The sequence below is a fragment of the Thamnophis sirtalis genome, unplaced genomic scaffold (genome assembly GCF_051295495.1).
Source record: "Thamnophis sirtalis isolate CommonGarterSnake01/CBP01778 unplaced genomic scaffold, rThaSir2_p1.2 scaffold_4, whole genome shotgun sequence".
Lineage (NCBI taxonomy): Eukaryota > Metazoa > Chordata > Lepidosauria > Squamata > Natricidae > Thamnophis > Thamnophis sirtalis.
In genome coordinates, this window is record NW_028261384.1 from 122,150,841 (window position 1) to 122,172,652 (window position 21,812).

The 21,812-nt window shown below is 38.9% G+C and overlaps 1 protein-coding gene across 1 annotated transcript in view; it reads left to right on the forward strand.

The window, feature by feature from the left end:
- The first annotated feature begins 608 nt into the window (after positions 1–608).
- Positions 609–21,812, forward strand: part of ITGAL (integrin subunit alpha L) — an 88,033-nt gene continuing 66,829 nt past the window's right edge. The window contains exon 1 of the mRNA XM_087714046.1: positions 609–803. Within this exon, the coding sequence (XP_087570172.1) occupies positions 743–803 (61 nt within the window). The 5' untranslated portion in view covers positions 609–742. The remainder of the gene's footprint in view (positions 804–21,812) is intronic.

Below are 21,812 nucleotides of genomic sequence, written 5' to 3' on the forward strand. Positions count from 1 at the left end.
ACAAGAAATTTGTTTTTGGTGCATAAGCTCTCAAGTGTACATTAAAAATACATTCATCAAGAATCATAAGATATAACACTTAGGGATAGTCATAGGTTATTAATAAGCAATTCAAATTATACTAGGAAACAAATAAAAATATAAATGTTAAAGATACAAGCAGCATGGTTATAGTCATAAGTGGAAGAATAGAGAAGAATAATAGTAATACAGTCTTAGAAGGTAATATGACAATGTTGTGGGAATTAGTTGTTTAGCAGAGTGATGGCATTCCGGTAAAACCTGTCCTTGTGTCTAGTTGTTCTGCTGTGCAATGCCCTATAATGTCGTTTTAGAGTAGAAGTTGAAAAAATTTATGTCCAGGATGTGAGGGGTCTGTAGATATTTTCACAACTGATCAGATGCTAGAGGTGCAGCATCTCACCAACTTTCTGAGGGTTGCTCAGGAACCCTTATATTTAAGTTTATTTATATTTAAGTTGGTGATGTCAGATGTCAATCCGGTAGAAGCTTTCTCTCCTCCTCTTTTCACTCCTCCCTCCCCTTCAGATCTTGCTGTGCAGAAGATTACTTGATGTCGAAATTCACCCTCACTTCTTCCTATTTCTGTTTTGGGAGTTGAGCCTCTGTGGCTTCTGGGGGAGGAGGAGAAGGTGCTATCAAATTAGTGACCTGGTGGTGCACGGTCCTGGCCATGCACTTTGGAAAGTGATCTCTTGCACCTGTTTTTCACCACTTCAGCATGGCTGGTTTAGTATTTCCGCGCGGTTTGTTCACCCTGATGCTCGGACTGAGTCTGCGAGGTAAGCTTGTTTTGTGGGCAAGGGAGGGAGGTCTGTGAAAATCCCACCAACGGTTGGGTCCTCTCTGCTGTTTCCTTTCTTTTAAAGACTGGGTGATGGGGGAATGGCGGAGAGGGATGGAGGTGAAAAACAAGTCATAAATGAGGTTGCCAAGGTTGACTTTAGGGCTGAGGATGGTGATTGAGCACTCAGCCAGAAAGACTCAAGGCGGAGCTGTTATTTAGCAAATCTTGCATGCAAATTTCTCAGATTTGATTCTGAGCACTTCCCGATAATAGGGTGGTATTTCATCATTCGAACACAGACCATCCGTTAAAGGATGGTTAAAATGCTAAACCTGCGTATCCATGGCTTTTTATAGATTATTCTACCCATTGCTATAATCTTCTGTGTCTTCAGGAGTCATGGCTCCTTTCTGGTTAAGCAGGCTTTCACTTTCCGAAAACTTCAAGAAGGAAAGAAAAGTTGAAAAATTGGCCAGAGTTGCTTCTAAAGGAACCATTCGCCTGCTCTAATTTTGAACCAGGATGAACGATTTTTCACTACAAAAGCAGGGTTTGTTGTCGCTGAAAATGTGAAAATTGGCAAATCATGCGCACACAACTCGCAACCACAGGAAGTGCCAGCTGACCGGCACAAGATCCCATTGCAAAATGCAGTTAACTATACTTTGCTGGATGGTTTGAGAAATGTTTGCTGGGTCTCTTGATCATGTTAAACCTGATAAGTGTAATGTATATACTGTATATATATACTATATATAATGTCGTCCTTGTAGCTATTTCCTTGCCAATTCATTAGTTCCATGTACAGTAGCTACGCTAATTTTCCTTCAGATATTTTTATTTGACATTTTCCAAACATTAAAATCACAATTACATTTTACAGCTTTACGTTATCGGTATTTCTTTTTTCTGATTTCGGGTTTTCCATTTTCCATTCTATTATCTTATACAATATTTTTCTTTGTTTTATATTTTCTCATTTTTACAATATATACATCTATATACAATATTTCCATCTTTATTGCTTTCTAAGTCTATGCCATCTCTTTTGATTGTATTTGCTATGTGTTCTTTATGCATTGATTTTACATCTCTTTTTGAGCCAGTTATACCACCTATTCCATGTAGTATTCTGTTTCCTCTCTATCTCTTAGTTCCATTGTTAGTTTGTCCATTTCCAAGTATTCTAGCACCTTTTTTTTAATAATTTCTGCATTTGAGGGAATGTTTTTTTGTTTCCAACTTTGGACAAATGAGATTCCGGCAGCAGTAATTATATGAAGCAATATATATCTATATCTATATCTATATCTATATCTATCTATATCTATATCTATATCTATATCTATATCTATATCTATATCTATATCTATATCTATATCTATATCTATATCTATATCTATATCTATATCTATATCTATATCTATATCTATATCTAATCTATATCTATATCTATATCTATATCTATACCTATACCTATACCTATACCTATACCTATACCTATACCTATACCTATACCTATATCTATTATATGAAGCAATAGGATATATATATATATATATATATATATATATATATTATATTATATTATATGAAGCATTATATAGATATAGATATAGATATAGATATAGAGATAGAGATAGAGATAGAGATAGAGATAGAGATAGAGATAGAGATAGAGATAGAGATAGAGATATAGATATAGATATAGATATAGATATAGATATAGGATATAGGATATAGGATATAGGATATAGGATATAGATATAGGATATATATATTGTTGTATTTGTGCTGATAAATAAATAAAGGGAGACTAGTATAGATCTATTTCAAGCTATTTAGCTCTCATCAGCTAGCCATACCCTTACTGGGATTTGAACCTAATATATATATCTCTCCAATATATATATCCAATATATAATGCTTCATATAATTACTGCTGCCGGAATCTCATTTGTCCAAAGTTGGAAACAAAAAAACAAAAAAACATTCCATATATTCCAAAACAAAATCATATATATATGATTTGATAACCTCAGAAAACATGCATGCATACATATACATATACATATACATATACATATACATATACATATACATATACATATACATATACATATACATATACATATACATATACATATACATATACATATACATATACATATACATATACATATACATATACATATACATATACATATACATATACATATACATATACATATACATATACATATACATATACATATACATATACATATATATATATATATATATATATATATATATATGATTCCTAGAAGAAACAGCTCAGGGTTCATGTCATTTTTTTGTTCTTTTATTTCTTCTAATCATTTTTGAATTTTTATCCAGAATTCCTTGGCTTTCGGACACGTCCACCACATATGATGGTTATTTATTTTAATTATATACATTTTAATGTATTTGTATTGGCCATTTATTATTTTACAAATACCTTATGAAAAACATATCCACTTTCCTCCTCCTACAATAACCCTGTGAGGTGGGTTGAGCTGAGAGAGAGTGACTGTCCCAAGATCATCCAGCTGGCTTTCATGCCTAAGACAAGACTTGAACTCACAGCTTCCCGATTTCTAGCCTGATGCCTTAACCATTAGATCAGACTGGCTCTCTGTGCTAAATTTATAACCTGTCTTTTTCCCCCAGGAACTCAATCTGACTCCCTAGGAATCTCCTATCATTGTTCCCCACAATAACAACACCCCTGCGAGATTGTTTAATTTTTATCTTCTTTTACCCTGCAAACTGTCGGCTTGAAATGTCTTGAAATGTCTTGTTATCAAAATTTATTTCAAACATTATGTTAGGCCACCATATTAAACCAGCCAGTATTTTAAAAATAGGGATATTTCTGAGATTCCAGCACCTTCTGCCACAGTTCTCCCAGAAACAATTCCTGTCAAAGAGAACAAAATGGCATGTTTTGTTATTCCACTTTGGTGTTGTGTAGGCTTTAATCTCTCACACTTAACATTTGCATCTTGTTGTAAAGTACTCAGAGTGGAAAGGTTGTTCCGAATGTCGCATCAACATTTACCACTGCTGAGTCAATGCAGAGAACAAAACATATAGCTGGTCCTCAACTTATGACCAGTCACTTAGCAACCATTCAAGGTTACAATGGAAACTCTCCCCCCCCCCCCACAAAGGTAATGGCTATCTCCCCATTTTGGATGCTTGCAATCAGGCCACATTTATGGTCGTTTGCAGCAACCTGCAGTCACATGACTATGATTTACAATGTTTTGCTGAAATCTGGAATTTATTTTCAGGTTTTGACAAAGTACCTCATAGGTTCGCTTAATGACCAATTAACAACTGCTGAGAAAAAAGATCATAAAATCAGGTTGGTCATGTGGTAACCCACTTTATGACTTATGTCACGACTTATAACCACAATGGGCGAGTTCCATTTGGGTCATAAGTTGAGGACTACTCATAGATGCTTTGATTCCATTAAAAAAAAAAAATCTTCAGTCTCAATAGAAGTTGACAAAATATCTCTGATTGCAAATTCCGCGAAAGAGAAATGAGTAGAACAAAGACAGTTTGAGGATTTAACTTTCAGAGTTCGTTGTAACTCTGACCTCTTACAGAAACCATAACAACCGCCACATCTTCCAGCTTTTCCAAAAAGCAGAGTTGTCATACTATCTTCAATAGGAGGGGTGGGCAGGCAACTATGGCAACAAGTGGGCTTCAATTCCCAGAATTCCCAAGCTAGGCATGCTGACTCAGGAATTCTGGGAGTTGAAGTCCACATGTCATAAAGTTGCCATAGTGCCTAACTCACCCCTGTTCTATGTTACCATCAGATACTTCATTCATTCTAGAAAATAACGGTCACCGCTGCAGAAACATTTTCAGTAGGGTCTGTTGCTAAGTACACAATTAAATTTTATTTATTTATTTATTTATTTATTAAACTTTTATGCCAGCCATCTCTCCTAGGTGAAATTCATTCATAAAAGAAAGTTGATGTCAAAAGTACTGCCTGGAATAACTAAGTAATTTTTATTTTTAATAATTTTTGTACTAGCAGCATTGTAGGCTGCTTAGTTGAGTTGGGCTGCTGATATACTTCTGGCATCAGATCTATCACCATTTTCTGGTTTGTGGTCAGTAACTATGTGATCTTATTTTGGATTTCTTATTAAGAATTGTAGTGTGAGTAGGGTTTTTGAAATGCTCCTTGGGTGTAGCATCAAACTCAGCTATCAACTCCCCAGTTTGAAGGATACTTCTATAGTTTGGCACGCAATGCTCATCTGAAGTGCCATCAGAGGTGGGTTGTTCCCGGTTCGGCCTGGATCGGGGGAACCAGTAGTAGCGGCAGAAGGAAGCTCCGCCCACCTGCCCAGACGCTTTGCACATGCAGTAATGTAGAAAAAAAATTGTAGTAAAAATAATGGAAACCCATCACTGAGTGCCATGCAATGTCAACCATTCTCACAATGGCAACTGTTTTGTTTTTTCCAGAGCATTTTGCTTTTAAAAAGGCGTAATATGTCCTTGAGACCAATCATCTAGATATCTTTAGAGGTTTTCTGCATTACAGTATGACCTTAAGCTGTTTATGGCTTAACTGGTTGGAATTTAACTTAAGAAATCATTTTCCAGATTTCATTTCCTTCCTCTGGTTTGGCCACAGTGGTGGATTCTCTTGATTCACCCATCTACCCATCTCACCTGTACACCAACTGAGTTACTTTCTGTGTGTCAGTCTTTGAGGGATGTGTGCAATGGTGAAATTCAATTTTTTAAATTAATGGTTCTGTGGGCGTAGCTTGGTGGGCGTGACATGGTTTGGTGGGCGTGGCTTGGTGGGTATGGCAGGGGAAGGATACTGCAAAATCTCCATTCCCAGCCCAATCTGGGACCAGCCAGAGGTGGCATTTGCTGGTTCTCCGAACTACTCAAGATTTCCGCTACCAGTTCTCCAGAACCTGCTGAATTTTATCCCTGGATATGTGGTTTCCAATGATAGATATTTTGTGATTAGTGGTATGTCCAGTGGCAGAAGGGTGAGAGGAAGGAATGGATGTATGGATGGAAGGAGGGAGGGAGGGAGGGAAGGAAGGAAGGAAAGAGAAGGAGGAGGAAACCAACTTTTAACTTCTCAGGTGAATTTATTTTTTAAAAATGTCATCCATAGACAGAATGAAGAAAACAGCCCAGGTTCACTCAAAAGGGGAGATTCAGTCTAAGACAAAATATCCAGAGAGGTCAGGTACCAGTGACCCAAGAATGGAAAGAGCATAGATTGGCCAGTTGGAGTGGAAACATTTGTCTATATAGGTACTCAATTTACAACCACAATTAAGCTCAAAATTTATGTTGCTGAGAAATTTATTAAGTGAGTTTTGCCCCAATTTACAATTTTTCTTGCTACAGTTGTTAAATGAATCACTGCAGTGGTTAAGTTAGCAACACAGTTATTAAGTGAATCTGGTTTCCCCATTGACTTTGCTTGTCAGAAGGTCGCAAAAGGGGATCCCACAATCCTGGGACATTGTAACTGTAATAAATGCGAGTCAGCTGTCAAGCATCCAAATGTAACTCATGTGACCATTGAGATGCTGTGATGATCATAAATGTGAAAAATGGTCATAAGTCACTTTTTTCAGTGCCATTGTAACTGAAAAGTCATTAAGTGATCTGTTGTAAGTCAAGCAATACTTGTAATGAAGATAAGCTCAACTCATAAATTGGACCATGTTGTGGACTGAAGTTGGTTTTTTTTGGGGGGGGGTTTACTGTGAAGGGCAGATATCACACATTCCTGCTCTCAAGATATATTAGCAACTTTTCTTCTAATGGATGGTTGATGGTTGTGAAGATCAGCTGTACAGTTTTTTCAAGCATTTGCTTAAGCAAATCCATTGGCGATGCAGAGATGGATACAGTCGTGGTGTCTGATAAACTGGAAGGTTAGGCGCTTCACCCAGTTTAAGAAAATTGGGAGTCCAGTGTAACACCAGGCCTTCTAGATCAGGAGTGTCAAACTTGATTTCATTAAGGGCCTCATCAGGGTTGCATTTGATCTCGTGTGTGTGTGTAAGGGATGTGGCCAGCTCAACATCATTTGTGTCAGGGGTACTTGTGGTGGCCAAGTGCTAAGGCAGGATATCCCTCAGACCCTCCATCTCTCTCACTATAATCTCCTTCCTTCCTTCCTTCCTTCCTTCCTTCCTTCCTTCCTTCCTTCCTTCCTTCCTTCCTTCCTTCCTTCCCTCCCTCCCTCCCTCCCTCCCTCCCTCCTTCCTTCCTATTCTTCTTTTTCCTTCTCCTTTCTTCTTCCCCTTCTTCCTTATTTTTCCTTCCTTGCTGTCCCCCCATCTTTCCTTATTTTTCTTTCCGCTTTCCCTTTCCCCTTTTCTGTCCTTTCTTGGATGCTCAAATGCAAAAGGGGAAACATTTCTCCTTTTGTTTGTTTTGCTTTTAGTTTATTTTGCTAGCCTTCTGCCATATAAAATGGAGCCTGGCCCCCCGGACCCCATTTTTGCTGGCAGTGGCACCGCAGGCCAGTCCATCACTGTTTCTAAGGTGACCAAGCGGGACAGATCTAAGCACCTTGCGGGCTGGATATGGCCCACGGGCCTTGAATTTGACACCGTTGTCCTAGATAATATAGAACCTCCCAGGATACAGGTTTTTAATATGCTCATCACAAGAAGTAGGGAACCCATTAAACAATAAATTGATAGATGATGGAATATAAGACACAAGTCCCATTTGTAATAAAAAATCCCCACATTCAGTTTCTTTTTTCTCTGCTAGGATGGTGATATAATAAGATGATAGCCTCACACTTTGGGACAGGAAAGGCAGTTAACACCTGCACATTGATTTTAATTTTAATTACTTGATTCAGTAAATAGTGTACACAAAAAGAGAAAGAACTAAATAAAGAGTAGAAGGTCATAGGACAAAATCAATCAATCAATCAATAGAATGTTTCCATGTATTCTGAGAGTCGACAAAACATTCAATTAACAGCATAAAAATAGCCTGATTTGACAAAAGTACGATTCTTGCTCCTTAGAATCTTATTCTAAGATTTTCACATTCATAACTCAATTATTAAATTTTCAAGAAATTTCCAACATTGAGCAATGATTGGTTTTGTTACTAAAAGTAAATAGATGATCATCTTTAAGGGAATTGTTGAATCATACAAATGCTAGCTCTGGGGAGCATTCAGTTCTTTGTTTTGATATTATCTTCATCAGAAAGTTAACTATATACAGCTCTAAATTAACCCTTTAAGTGGTTTTCATGGATATCTGGCAAAGGTTAAAATTCTGTATTCAAAAATGGAAAATTCTGTATTCAAAATGGAAAACCATCAAGTTATTGGATAGGAAGGTCATCAGGCATCCAAACACTGCTTAAACCAAACCTCCCCATTAGAGAAAATAGGTTTGGTTGATACAGACTTGTCCACTTGAAGAGAATTGAAGCTGATGAAATCATCGTTTCATCTATGTTATTCCATTCTTCACACACATAGATCCAAAACTGATGAAGATCTCAATTGCAACAGTACTACACTACATACTATGCCCAGCAGAACACGCAAACACTCAAATATGTGGACTTTGGGACCTTACTGTATTCCCCTTCATCAATTTGAAGTTCCATTTTGATGGACAAATATACAAATTCATTGAAGGAACACCCAAAAGATCACCCATCTCAAGATTTATAACAGAAACAATAAAGCAATTCCTGAAAAATATAGTCCTCCCACAGATACAATCTGTATGGTTCTATTATACGGAGGACACATTCATCATTATCAAAAGGGACCACTTAGATTTACAAACATGTATAATTCCATGTAATCAGAATGATAAGAAAAGAAGAAAACAGCAGCAGTGTGAGTCTTCCTGCACACATTCATCAGCAAGAAAAACAATGGCAAAAACTATAAACGTAAGTGTAGTATAAAACAACCCCAACAATTAAGTACTCAACTGTCACGGGGCCAAAATTATACATAACTATCTGTGTCAGAACTCTTTATGGTCAAGCAAAAATGCACCGCAATAACCCAAAACTCCAAAAAAGGAGAAATAAAAAAGGAGAAATATAGCATGCTCCAAACTATAGATATCCACACTGCTTCCTCAAAAAGTGTCTTTCCATGCATCCATTACAAAATCCGGCCAGTTTATGAATAGAATAACCCCCTCCCCTTTCTTGTTGGGTCACTTGGTAGCCACTTTTCATGTCCACATCAAGGAGAGGGATCGAATGTCCCGTAACCATGTGAGCCACCACGCTCCTGCAGAATAACTTCATCTTATATGAAAAATATCTCTGAAGCTTCTAACATAATAGCTAATTATGTTGATTTTATAAACCAACAAAATCTCTCCAGAGCATCCTGCACAAAAACAAAGGAATTATCTACAGTGTAAAGTTCAAGGATTAGAAGACCACCTCAACTCTGTTATTCTATTCTATTCTATTTTATTCTATTCTATTCTAACTTATTTTTCTAAAGCATCTAAAAGCAAGACAAGAAACAATAGATGGAAACTAATCAAGGATTGAACCAACCTAGAACTAAGAGGAATTTCTTAAGAGTGAGAACAATTAACTAGTGGAGGAGGTCAACCTTTTTCCAAAGTACCTGAAGAGCAGACAAGGAATAATGGATGGAAACTGATCAAGGAGAGATTCAACCTAAAAGTAAAGAGAAATTTTCTGACAGTGAGGCCAATCAACTAATGGAACAGCTTGCCATCAGAAGTGGTTCATCACTGGAGGTTTTTAAGAAGAGACTGAATAACCACCTATCTGATATGGTTTAAGGTTTCCTGTTTGAGCTGAGGATTGGACTAGAAGACCTACAAGGTCCCTTCCAGCTCTATTCTGATTGATTGATTGATTGATTGATTGGGGGGGGACAGGAAGAAAATGGAGAGAATTCATCCCCGAGGAGACCTAATAAAATAACACATTTCATAACACATTGACAAGTTCAATCAACATTTCAATTAGGAAACTTTAGACCTCTTTGATCAAGCCTGGTCCATAAATGCAAGAGAATTCCAATGGGCATGGCATTTTAACCATGAACAGATCCACTGAGATAAGATCCATAAACCACTCACAAATGGAAGCAACCAAAGATCAGAAAAACAAGGCCTAAACACATCCTTCCTCACCTTACATCTTAACCAACTCCCTGTGAAGCAGTACTAGCTAAACAAAAACAATAAAGAAGAGATAGCCACTTAAAGACCAATCAATAAAGAAACAAATAAAGTTGATAAGACAAGTTACCATAGGGAAACAGCCAACAAGCTCATTTCTCCCTGCTCTGATGATGTTACCTAGTGTGGTAATGAAAGGTGCACATGAAGAGAAGCAAGTTCAGAAAATCTTGTCACCATTCACATCCTCATTGGGGTCAGAAGCTTATGGTGATTGTCCTGAGATATCTAGAAAGTTCTTTCCTGTTTCTTCTTGGAATCCAGAGAGGCACTTTCTTCTTTCATTCAGAATTCTTGCTTTGGGCCAGTTGATGGCATCCAATGCTTGTTTCTGCTAGAGGAACCACACTACCATACCCGAAGCTACCAGATTTGGGTTGGTGTAGGTGAGACTGGTGGGTGGAGAGCCAGTTTTTAAGAGCTAAGTGCTTCTTCTTACTGTCAGTCCTTGGATTTTGAGGTAGACCAGGTCTGAAATAGATGCCAGAAAGATTCCAGGAATGTGTTTTTGTTTTGAAGGCCAGAATAACAGAATTGTAAAAGCCTGATCCTCTTATATCAAACAAAATCAAGATGGAATTATTCTGACCCTTTTAGGCCTTTCTCAGGACTGATTTGCTGTTCCTCCTTCAACAGTTCATCCATTTTCAACAGTTATCTCCAAATTTCTTTATATTCAGCAGTTGATGGCCTGTCCTCAGGTGGATTCCAAACTTGGACAACAAAAATTGGGATGGCCATTTGATATCTGCAAAGACATCTTTGCTGGCATCTGGTGGTTGGTAAAAAAATTTCCAGTCCACAGCTAATAAAATAGTTCTCAACTTATGACCATAATTGGAACCAGACTTTTTGTTACTAAACAAGTAACTCCAGCCTATCCTGGAAGAAGAACAAGGGCTTGAGGAAAACAATGGCTTTAAGAGTGGGTTCCAGAATTGCCTCCCACAATGGCCCATTGTTTCTCCTCAGTTGTGTCCATTTATGCTTCTTCTGGCATGGGCAAAAATAGTGATGGCGAACCTATGGCACACGGAGCCCTCTGAGGGCACATGAGCCGTTGCCTAGCTCAGTCCTACTGTGCGGGCGCCTCCCACTGGCCAGCTGATTTTCGGGTCTTGGCCACACATGCGGGAAAACGCATGCATGTGCAGGTGGCGGAGGGATTGCATGGGCATGCACAGGGCTGGGGGAAGCGCAAGTCAGATTGTGGCAGCAAGAATTCCTGTGTTGTCTTTACCACAAAGGCACCACTCAGAACCAGCATGTTTCTTTAAAAAAGTCCCCCAGCAGTTTCAGGGCCTGGCTTTCTTAGGAAAGGTGTTGATGTGCTTTACACGTCTCTCCCACACACATTCACAGTATCTCATATGTAGAATTTTCCCTCCATTCGCTGGAAGGATTTGCTAGCTGCTTGTCATCTTTGCAATCTACAGTGCTAAAATCTTGGGGGAGAGGTGATGACTTAGAGCAGCGTTTCTCAACATTGGCCACTTTCAGTAGAAAAGATGAACATATAATTGCTAAAATGTAGATATTTGTTAATATTTGAAATAGAAGAAGAAAAAGAATGCCAGATGGTTCAAATGAAACAAACAATGTGTTAAACAGTTATGATATTTATGTAGTTACTTACCAAGCACATCTAAATTATATTCTTGATGAATGTATTCTATTTTATTTTTCTTTATGTACACTGAGAGCTTATGGACCAAAGACAAATTCCTTGTGTGTCCAATCATACTTCACCAATAAAGAATTCTATCCTATCCTATCCTATCCTATCCTATCCTATCCTATCCTATCCTATCCTATCCTATCCTATCCTATCCTATCCTATCCTATCCTATCCTATAAAGAATTCTATTCTATTTACAATCTCCAAAGCATGTCACAACTTTTGAGCACCCCTAATATTTGGAAATTGAAAAACTTAACACACCCCAATTGATGAAGTGGGCTAAACTGTTATATTAATATTTTAATATTTTACAAAGCTTCTGAAAGCTTAACATTGCTAGAACTGAGTGTATGATGAAATAGGCTAAACTTTTAGCTCATCTTATCATACATTCAACTCTGGCAATGTTAAGATTTCAGAAGCTTTGTAAAATATACTTTGTAAGAAGCTTTGTAAGAACAGGAAACTTCATTTGTGAAGAGGTCCTGCTGATTATGTATTTTCAAATTGGTGTCAATTCTTACCAAACAAACAAATAACTTTCTCCAGGAAGATTTATCTTCAACATGTTTCTTCAGATCTTTCATAAATGTATCCATAATTGCTATTCATCTCCCTTGCTACTGCAGGTAGTCTTCCACTTACATCAGTTCATTTAATGACCATTCAAAGTTACAATGGCACTGAAAAAAATGACATGACCGTTTTTCACTTATTATTGTTGCAGCGTTCCTATGGTTACGTGATTAAAATTTGGATGCTTGGTAACTGGTTCATATTTATGACGATTGCACTGTCCGCGGTCCTGTGATCGCCTTTTGCAAATGTCTGACAAGCAAAATCAATGGGGAAGACAGATTCACTTAACAGCTGTGATACTAACTTGACAACTGGAGTGATTCACTTAGCAAATGTGGGAAGAAAGGTTGTAAAATGGGGAAAACTCACTTAACAAATGTCTCAGTTGAGTTTTGGGCTCAATTGTGGTTGAAAGTTGAGAACTACCTCTTTGTTCTCTTTTTCTCTGTTCTTCCACTTTCCCAGCATGATACACTTATTAAGGGAGTGAGGCCTTTATACCAGAGGTGTCAAACTCGCGGTCTGCAGGCCAGATGCGTCATGCACTGGCCACGCCCACACCCAGTTTAGCGAAGGAGAAAAAAGTCATGATACGTCACATGTTGATGTCATGACAATGTAAGTTTGACACCTCTGGTTTACACAACCATGGTCTCAAAACATGGTTCTGTAATGTGAGCCTGGCGGCCTGGCCATTGAGGTTCCAAGTGAAAACTCTTGAACTCCTGTATGGTTTTGTGATCCATTTGTTTACTTTCCAGGCTAACTGTGATATTTTCAGGCATTTCTTCCGAAATCAAAGTTATGATGTGATCCTACTGTTATATAAATATTGGAAATGTATGAATCATAACTTTATTCCTTCAACAAATTGAGTTAGGATGTCAAAGTACAGTAGTCTGAAGGAAGAAACCCAAATCATTATTTTAATGTTAAGAATCTTGCAAATCTGAAAGAAATTCTCCTTTTCCTCACCTTTAACTTTGCACAAAACAACACAGTTTTTTTTTTCCTGAGATGCTTCTCCTGTGGCCCGCCAGTGGCCAGCAGAGCTTGTGGAAGACTCAAACAGTGAGGCGGTTGGGAAGGAACATGGGCCAGTCCTGGAGTATGGAAAAGGCTCTGATGAATGCTCTGTGTTGGAGGCAGAGATGGAGCCAAGGACGTCTGACAGTTACCAGCTGCTTTCAGAGTCGGATATCAGGGGGGCAGAAAAACAGCTGGAGCCTATTCCCGATGTGCACATGTGCAGAGCTGCCAGGAGAAGGGAACAGCTAAGGAACATGGGCCGACAGGAGTAAAGACACAGGTGGACGGTGAATGGTCCCTCCCATAGTGAATAAAGGGGAGTGAAAAGGGAGGGGAATTTGCAGGAGACAGTTCAGTTCATTAGGGTGAAGATCTGTTCCTGACTTCTTGCCAAGTAATTGCTGCTACAGCATGGCATTTGGAAGATATCAGCCTGGCAGGTCTCCAGGCCTGTGAAAGCTCCGTAGTTATGAAATCTCATGAAAGACATTATCAAATCTGAACTTAAAAAAAAAAAAGCTGGTGGCCATTTATTGGTGGGTTATCAGGTAGGTTTTTGAAGCCCAAGTATAGTGTCTCTACCCAGAATAGGGGAAGTCACACTCCAGTTAGCAATTCCATGTAGTGTTGCATACATCACACATCAACACCCACGTGTAACTAACAGTTTCCTCTACTTTGTTTTCTTTTTACATAAGATGCCTAACTCCCCCCCCCACAGATTTACATCTAAAAGAGTGTGGGAACCATGCCTTAAACATTAAATGTTGTGAGAGGGGTGAGAAAAAACCCCAAGCTGCTTGCTTCCATATACCTTAAAAGCAAGCAGCTTTCATCTCAGCCAATCCCCCCCCACCCTAATATCCAGGCACTTAATACTTGATGATTAGACAGAAGTGAAACAATACTAATTATTTTATAGGCCCTACTTTCTACAGAGCTGTGCAACATGAAGATGTGGATGGAAGATGCTTGTATTGATTTTATATGCATTTTCCTGTAACATTTAACTCTTCATTTGGTAATTCAATTTATATATTACTTCTTCACATTTCTATACCACTCATCATAAGCAACTCTTATACTATATACAACTTTTCCATGGTTAAAAATGCTAATCAGCACTAGATAGTATTCACCCACTTAAAAATTACCTCTGCTGAAAACCAGGGGGAATTGTATTTTGTGTTGTTAGAAGTTCAGTGCGACCGTTATTGAGTATATGGACTGGGGCTTGTCAATTGTACATTCATTGTTAAGTTACTGCTAATCGAGCAAGCAAGTAAGCAAGCAATGTTTTACGTTGGAAACACCAGTCTTCATTGTTGATGATTACTAGTCTATTAGAAAAAGGTGAACAGAATAATAGAGTATGAAGGGACTTTGGAGGTCCTCTGGTCCAACTTCCTGCTGTATAGTGCTTAGATATTGATACTATAGAATCAGTTGGCTGGGTGACTTGGGCCAATCAAGAGGAGACTGAGAGTTCTAGTCATGCCTCAGGTATGAAAGCTGATTGGGTGACTTTGGGCCAATCAAGAGGAGACTGAGAGTTCTAGTCCTGCTTTAGGTATGAAAGCCAGCTGGCTGACTGGTTCAGTAACTCTCTCAGCCCAATCCACCTCATAGGATTGTTATTGTGGGGGGAAAAGGAGGAGGAAGGAATATTAGGTATATTTGTTGTCTCAAATTATTTATAAAATTAATAAAGGCAGTATATAAATAGTCTAAAGAAAAAACAGAGTTAGAGTTATTAATATAACAAGGCAAAGAAAAATATGGACAATTGGAAAGGAAGAAGGAGGAAGGGGAAAAAACCAGCAAAAATTAAAGTATTTAGTCTTACAGGTATATGTAACTACTATTTCCAGCATCAGGAAGACTGGATTTTCAATTATAATATTTTTCCAACAAAGCTTTTATTTTCAAGAATCTATGCTTACGATAATATAGAATCAAAGAATTAGGAAAGAAAGAACATGCGATATATATAGTCAAAGAACACCAAAGTTTCAGTCACTATAGTTGTGAAAAGAGTACAGAAAAGAAAAAAAAGACACCCAGAAAGCCAGACAATAATTGATTTTAAACCTATGCCTGCCAGATAGAAAAATGAGGACAAAAAGAAGCATTTGGTTCATTTTGCCAGAGGTCTGGTAACGTTAACCCTAATCAATCCAGTTGCAGCATTGTTGATCAGAGGACATTCCTGATCTATTTTGGTTGATCAATTTTCTTATTGTTTTTTCCCTCTATAATCTTACAATCATCACAATCCTCATCTATTTTGAATGCAATCTATGTGGGAGGCCCTACAGTATTCAACCAGTAGAAGGTTACAAGAGAAATTCTAAATCAGAGTTTTCCAACCTTGAAAAAATACATGGACTTCATCTCCCAGAATTCCGCAACGATGCTGCCTGGGGAATTCTGGGAGTTGAAGTTCACACCTCCTAAGGTTCCCAAGGTTGGAGAACCCTATTCTGAATGGAGAACTGCTAATCCTAAGAAACTGATTTCACTCATAAATTTCAAACTAGGAAGAACAAAAGGCAGGAGTATTTGGGTTTGAATGAGACAGGTTGATTCTGCAATAAAAGTCTTCCTAGGAAAGACCTTGGTGACATGCATGTCTTATTACAGCCATCTCTATCACTGGACCAAGATGGAGAGGAGATGCAGAGTTGGCAAAAGCTAACACATTATGGTTTCCCCCCCCCCCCAAATGCGGGCAAGCAATGGCACTTCCTCTACTTGCAGTTTCAGCAAAATAGCAGAGAAATAAAAGCAGTGTTGCAATGATTCTGCTTCTCAGCACAGGAATGTGATTTTGCAAGCCGCCCTGAATGACATATGTGTGAGGGTGGGCGGTTATATAAATCTGTTTAGTAAATAAAATGAAATAAATGAAAATACCACAATGCTGGGATGGAGAGTACAGGTAGATCATAATTGAGCTCTAAATGTATATTGCTAAGTGAGACATTTGTTAAGTGAGTTTTGCCCCATTTTACGACCTTTCTTGCCACCATTGTTAAGTGAATCATTACAGTTGATAAGTTAGTAACATGGCTGTTAAGTGAATCTGGCTTCCCCGTTGACTTCGCTTGTCAGAAGGTCACAAAAGCTGATCACGTGACTCTGGGACACTACAACTGTCATAAATAGGAACCAGTTGCCAAGCATCTTATCATGTGACCAAGAGGATGCAGCAATGGTCATAAGTGTGAAAAACGGTTATAAGTCACTTTTTCCTCCAGAATAATAGAGCTGGAAGGGACCTTGAAGTTCTTCTAGTCCAACCTCCTGCTCAAGCAGGAAACTGTTTCATTTCAGGCAGATGGTTGTCCAGTGTCTTTTTAAAAACCTCTAGAAATGGAGCATCCACAACTTCTGAAAGCAAGTCGTTCCTCTGATTAATTGTTCTAACTGTCAGGAAATTTCTCCTTAGTTCCAGATTGCTTCTCTCCTTGATTAGTTTCCACCCATTGCTTCTTGTCCTGCCCTCAGATGCTTTAGAGAATAGCTTGGCTCCCTGTTCTTTGTGGCAATCCCCGAGATATTGGAACTCTGCTGACATGTCTCCCCTAGTCCTTCTTTCTATTAAACTAGACATACCCAGTTCCTACAATGTTCTTTTTATGTTTCAGGCTTTAGTTGATAGAATTGTCCAATGGAGGAAAATTGAATTGAAGCTTATTAAAGGGAAGGGAAGGAAGGGAAGGGAAAGAAAAAGACATTGACAGAAAATTGGAAATTGAAAAGTACTAATGGAGAAAAAGATACTTGTTTGGGGTTATTTATTTTTGCATAACAGGATGCTTTGGCTGGCCCTTAAGCCGCAGACCGCTCAACATGCCTTGATGTTTATTAAAAGACCATGAAAAAGTTTCTTTCTGCATTATTTTCTGCTGATTAAGTTGGTAGCCAAAATAGAAGAGTCAACAGTAGCGTTTGCTGCTACTGTACATGAATTCCTGCATGTTCTTTGAACTGTTCGGTGGGGGAAAGAAACAAACAAATCATGGTGGGTTTTTCTAAAACCAGATGAAAAAGACCCCAATTTGGAAATTCCATTCATTTCCTCTATGGTGGCTGGGAAATTCTGGGAGTTGAAGTCCACACCTCTTAAAATTACCAAGGTTGAGAAATCCTGATCCAAAAATCTTCTTGCCACAAACTTTTGCTCCAGGCATGTCTTCCGTTTTATTAAACTATTTCACTTTCATTAACTCCCAGGACACGGCACTTTCGATCACACATCAGCATGGGAACGTATCCTTCCTCTTTTATTCTGCCTGATTTTAGTATGGAGAAGCCCAAGAAGTAGTAGTTACAGTAGTTGCTCTTTCAGCATCAAGGCAGAAAATGAGGCCCGTCATTTGATTAAAATATTTCCAGACTGTCTTTTCTGTGTACTTTTCTTAGGCCGAGACGTAACTGAGCTCATCAAAACTATTTTTTTTAAACTAAACCAAAATAAAATAGTTTATAAATGCAATTGTGTTGAGTAAGCTAATGGTACTGTTGGAAGAAAAATCCAGACCCAGCTCCAAGCCAAGAATAAAATGGAGACAGATTGGAAAGCAAGTTGATTTATTTATGAACAGAACCACCAACAGCATGTGATTCTGGGACACCTGACAAAATGGAGTTGAGAGTAGGGTGGGTTTTTATACCTTTTTGATTTCTAAGGGGTCATGTCGGGGTCATGGCTGGTTTTGTACGCAAAACGGGAAATGCAAATCCTAGGTGTTTGTCTGAGCTAATCTTTTCAACCTTTGACTTGTCCCTTATCTGAAGTTTCTGTCTGACCCAGTCTTTCTGAGAGAATTACGAAATCTGCATTTCTAAAAGCTGGTTGCCTCAGTTTCTGCTTGGGGCAGGGATACTGGTGTTGGGTTTTTTTTGCCTCTCTTAAAAATTTTCCCATTAGGGGAAATATTCTATCCTGCATTTTTAATATTCCCAAAAATATTTCATTTACTAGGAGAGTGGGTGGGATGCTGACTTTCTACAGTACCCTTTCAGTTAGGTTAATATCAGCAAGATGCTAAACCATGGTGTGAAGTGATCTGACTTGAGCAGGTAGTGTGAATGAATGCAAGCATTATGGTTTGCTAAACATAGTTTATGATTTAAATATACATTCAATAAAATTAGAATGGTTAAGGGCTGGGATTAGCAAGCAGTCATGCCCTATAGATCAGTTGTGCTGCCTGGGGAAGTCCATTCTTCTTTAAGTTACAACGGTTGAGAAATATTGCTATAGAATAGATGGTGTCTGCAGAACAGCCCAAAATCAATAAAATGTTATTTAAATGGTATATTAACCTCGAAACTTAATTTTGTAAGCAGCCAGTTCCAGAGGAATGTCTGCTCTTTTTTGGGAAGTATTGGAAGTAATTTCTAAGTAGGTTGTACAATGAATAAATCCAGAACTAAGAGATTCCAGGTTCAGCATTATAATTTATCGAATTTTGGATAATGGTTCAGCACTTCTGCTGGAAGGCTTGGATCAGAAAGTGGCGATCAACAGAATGCATGAAAAGTACAATCAAAGATTTTCTCCATTTTCTCTCTGTGTGTGTGTGTGTGTGTGAGAGAGAGAGAGAGAGAGAGAGAGAGATACCAGTTTGGATTGCTCGATGTGTCTTGTTGATGTGAGTACATCAACCTCAGTTAGCCCAACCTGGGTATTTTCTGTTAAAGTTACCATTACATCTTGTATAGAATTTGGTGCATATTTTAATTTATTTACTGTATTTACTTATTGGGTTTCTAGATCGCTGTAGCCATAATGCTAAGCAGCAAATGCACCTAATACAACAGCTGGATAAAAGGAAAGTCATAAATAGACATAATCAGGGGTAGGCTTAAAAATTTTAAGCAACGGGTTCTCTGCCTGGTTGCTGGGTGGGCAGGTGGGCGTGGCCAAGTTGGCCTCATGCACCGGGGGCGGGGCATTTTTGTCCTCCCTGGGGTCCAGAAGCTTTCCTCAAGCCACCAGGAGGGTGAAAATGGCCTTCCCAGGCTCCAGAGGCCCTCTGGAACTTCAGGGAGGCCCATTTTTTGCCCTCCACGAGTCTCCACGCGGGCCCTGGCATCCCCAAATGGCCTGCGTGAAGATTCCTGGGAGTGGGAGGGGAGCGGGGGTTGGCAGGGCCAGCTAGAGGTGGGATTTGTGGGTTCACCAAACTGGGCAGAATCCTTAGCTAGAGGATCGCCTGAACCCGTGCGAACCCGCAGCAGCCTACTCCTGGATATAGTCTCTAATATCCCAGGCTCCAATAGCACAATTCCCCCAGCTAGGAAAAGCCAGATAAGATATAATATCAAATCCAGAAAATACAATAAAAAGTTATTTACTTAACAACTGTGACAAGAAAGGCAAGGCTCACTTAACAAATGACTCATTTAACAACAGAAATGTTGGGCTCGGTTGTAGTTGTAAGTTGAGGACTCCTATATTAGAAGAATATGTAGAGTTGCAACAGATCTGTGTAGCACTGAATATAGTAGACAAACAGGATTAGCCTTTGGCTTTCAAGCTGTGTTTACACCAGGCGATGCTTTCTTGGCCTGTTTATTTGTGTATATTTTTACTATCAATGATAAAATTAAGAAACCGCTCATGGTAGAAGAGCTGAATCTGAACTATGTTGTTATTTTTTTTTAAATTCAATTCCCAGAGGGGAAGGATGTCTGCAACCTCCCCAGAACCACATAGCACAGTAATAACTGCACTTTTGGCAATGAATTAGGTGTTGCTTTCCCTTTGTGGGTGCAAAATGGAGAGATCGGATCAAAGTAGGCCTCTTCCTGTGTGACAGCTCAAGCATCTGCTTGTAAAGTTTTCATGCAGATCTGGAGCTCCAGAACTTTTTCTAAATGCCTTCCAAAACCAAGAATGGGCTTTTGAAACAAACTCAGTGGTGTGACGGACTTCGATGGTTACAAAATGGCTGAATCCATCCTCTATCTAGCCCAGCACTAGCAATTTCCCATGATGCCGAGCTTGTTGATCAGAAAGGTTGGCAGTTCAGTGGATCGAATCCCTAGCGCCGTGTGATGGAGTGAGCTCCTGTTACTTGTCCCAGCTTTTGCCAACCTAGCAGTTCGAAAGCACATAAAATAAAATGCAAGTAGAAAAATAGGAAACACCTTGGTGGGAAGATAACAGTGTTCCGTGCACCTTCGGCATTTAGTCATGCCAGCCCCATGATCACAGGGACATCTTTGGACAGCGCTGGCTCTTCGGCTTTGAAATGGAGATGAGCATCGCCCCCTAGAGTCGGGAATGACTAGCACATATGTGCAAGGGGAACCTTTACCATTACCTTTTCCTTTCCTGAAGGCTCATTTAAAGTACAGTGCACAAATCTGTTTATTGGCAAAAAAACCTAGAAGTAGCCCTTCACTTGCAACAGTTAGTCATGTGATCAAAACTCAGATGCTTGGCAACTGACTCATATTTACGACAGTTCCAGTGTTCATGTGATCATTTTTTGCAAGCTTCTGAAAAGCAGTTAAGCAAATCACCGCAGTTGTTAAGTTAGTAACACATTTGTTAAGTGAATCTGGCTTCCCCATTGGCTGCTTATCAGAAGGTTGCAAAAGGGGTTTCCCATAACCCCTGGCCACTGCAACGGTCATAAATATGAGCCAGTTTCCAAGCATCTGAATTTTGTTCACATGAGCATAGGAATACAGCAATGGTCACAAGTGTGAAAAACAATCATAGGTCTCTTTTTTTTCAGTGCTGTTTTAACTTGGAATGGTCACTAAACAAATGCTTATCAGTCAAAGATTACCTGTATTACTAATACATTTATGTAAGTACTGGGTTTTTAATCTACTGTATTTTGTGTAAACGAGTCCCATTATATTTGTCCATACAGTACAAAATCTACTTCTGTAGGCAATCTTCTATAGGTAGTCCTCGACTTACAACCATTCATTTAGTTACCATTCAAAGTCAAAATGGCACTGAAAAAGTAACATTTCCATACTTACAATCGTTGCAGCATCCCCGGAGACATGTGATCAAAATGTCAGATTCTTGGCAACTGACTCATATGTATGACGGTTGCACTGTCCCGGGGTCATGTGATCACCTTTTGCAACCTTCTGACCCGCAAAGTCAATGGGGAAGCCAGATTCACTTAACAACCATGTTGTTAACTTAACAACTGCACTGATTCTCTTAAGGATATTAAATGGGTCAAAACTCACTTAAGAGTTGTCTTGCTTAGCAACATAAATTTTGGGCTCAATTGTGGTCCTAAGTTGAGGAATACCCCATACATCCTCAATCTTGCTGATCAATAGGCAGAGAAGAACTCTATGAAGTAAAAGATCCTTACCCTAACCTTAACCCATCATTTCCTAAAATCCGGAGAAGCAATCCATTTCATTTGGGATTCAGTGGAAACACCTT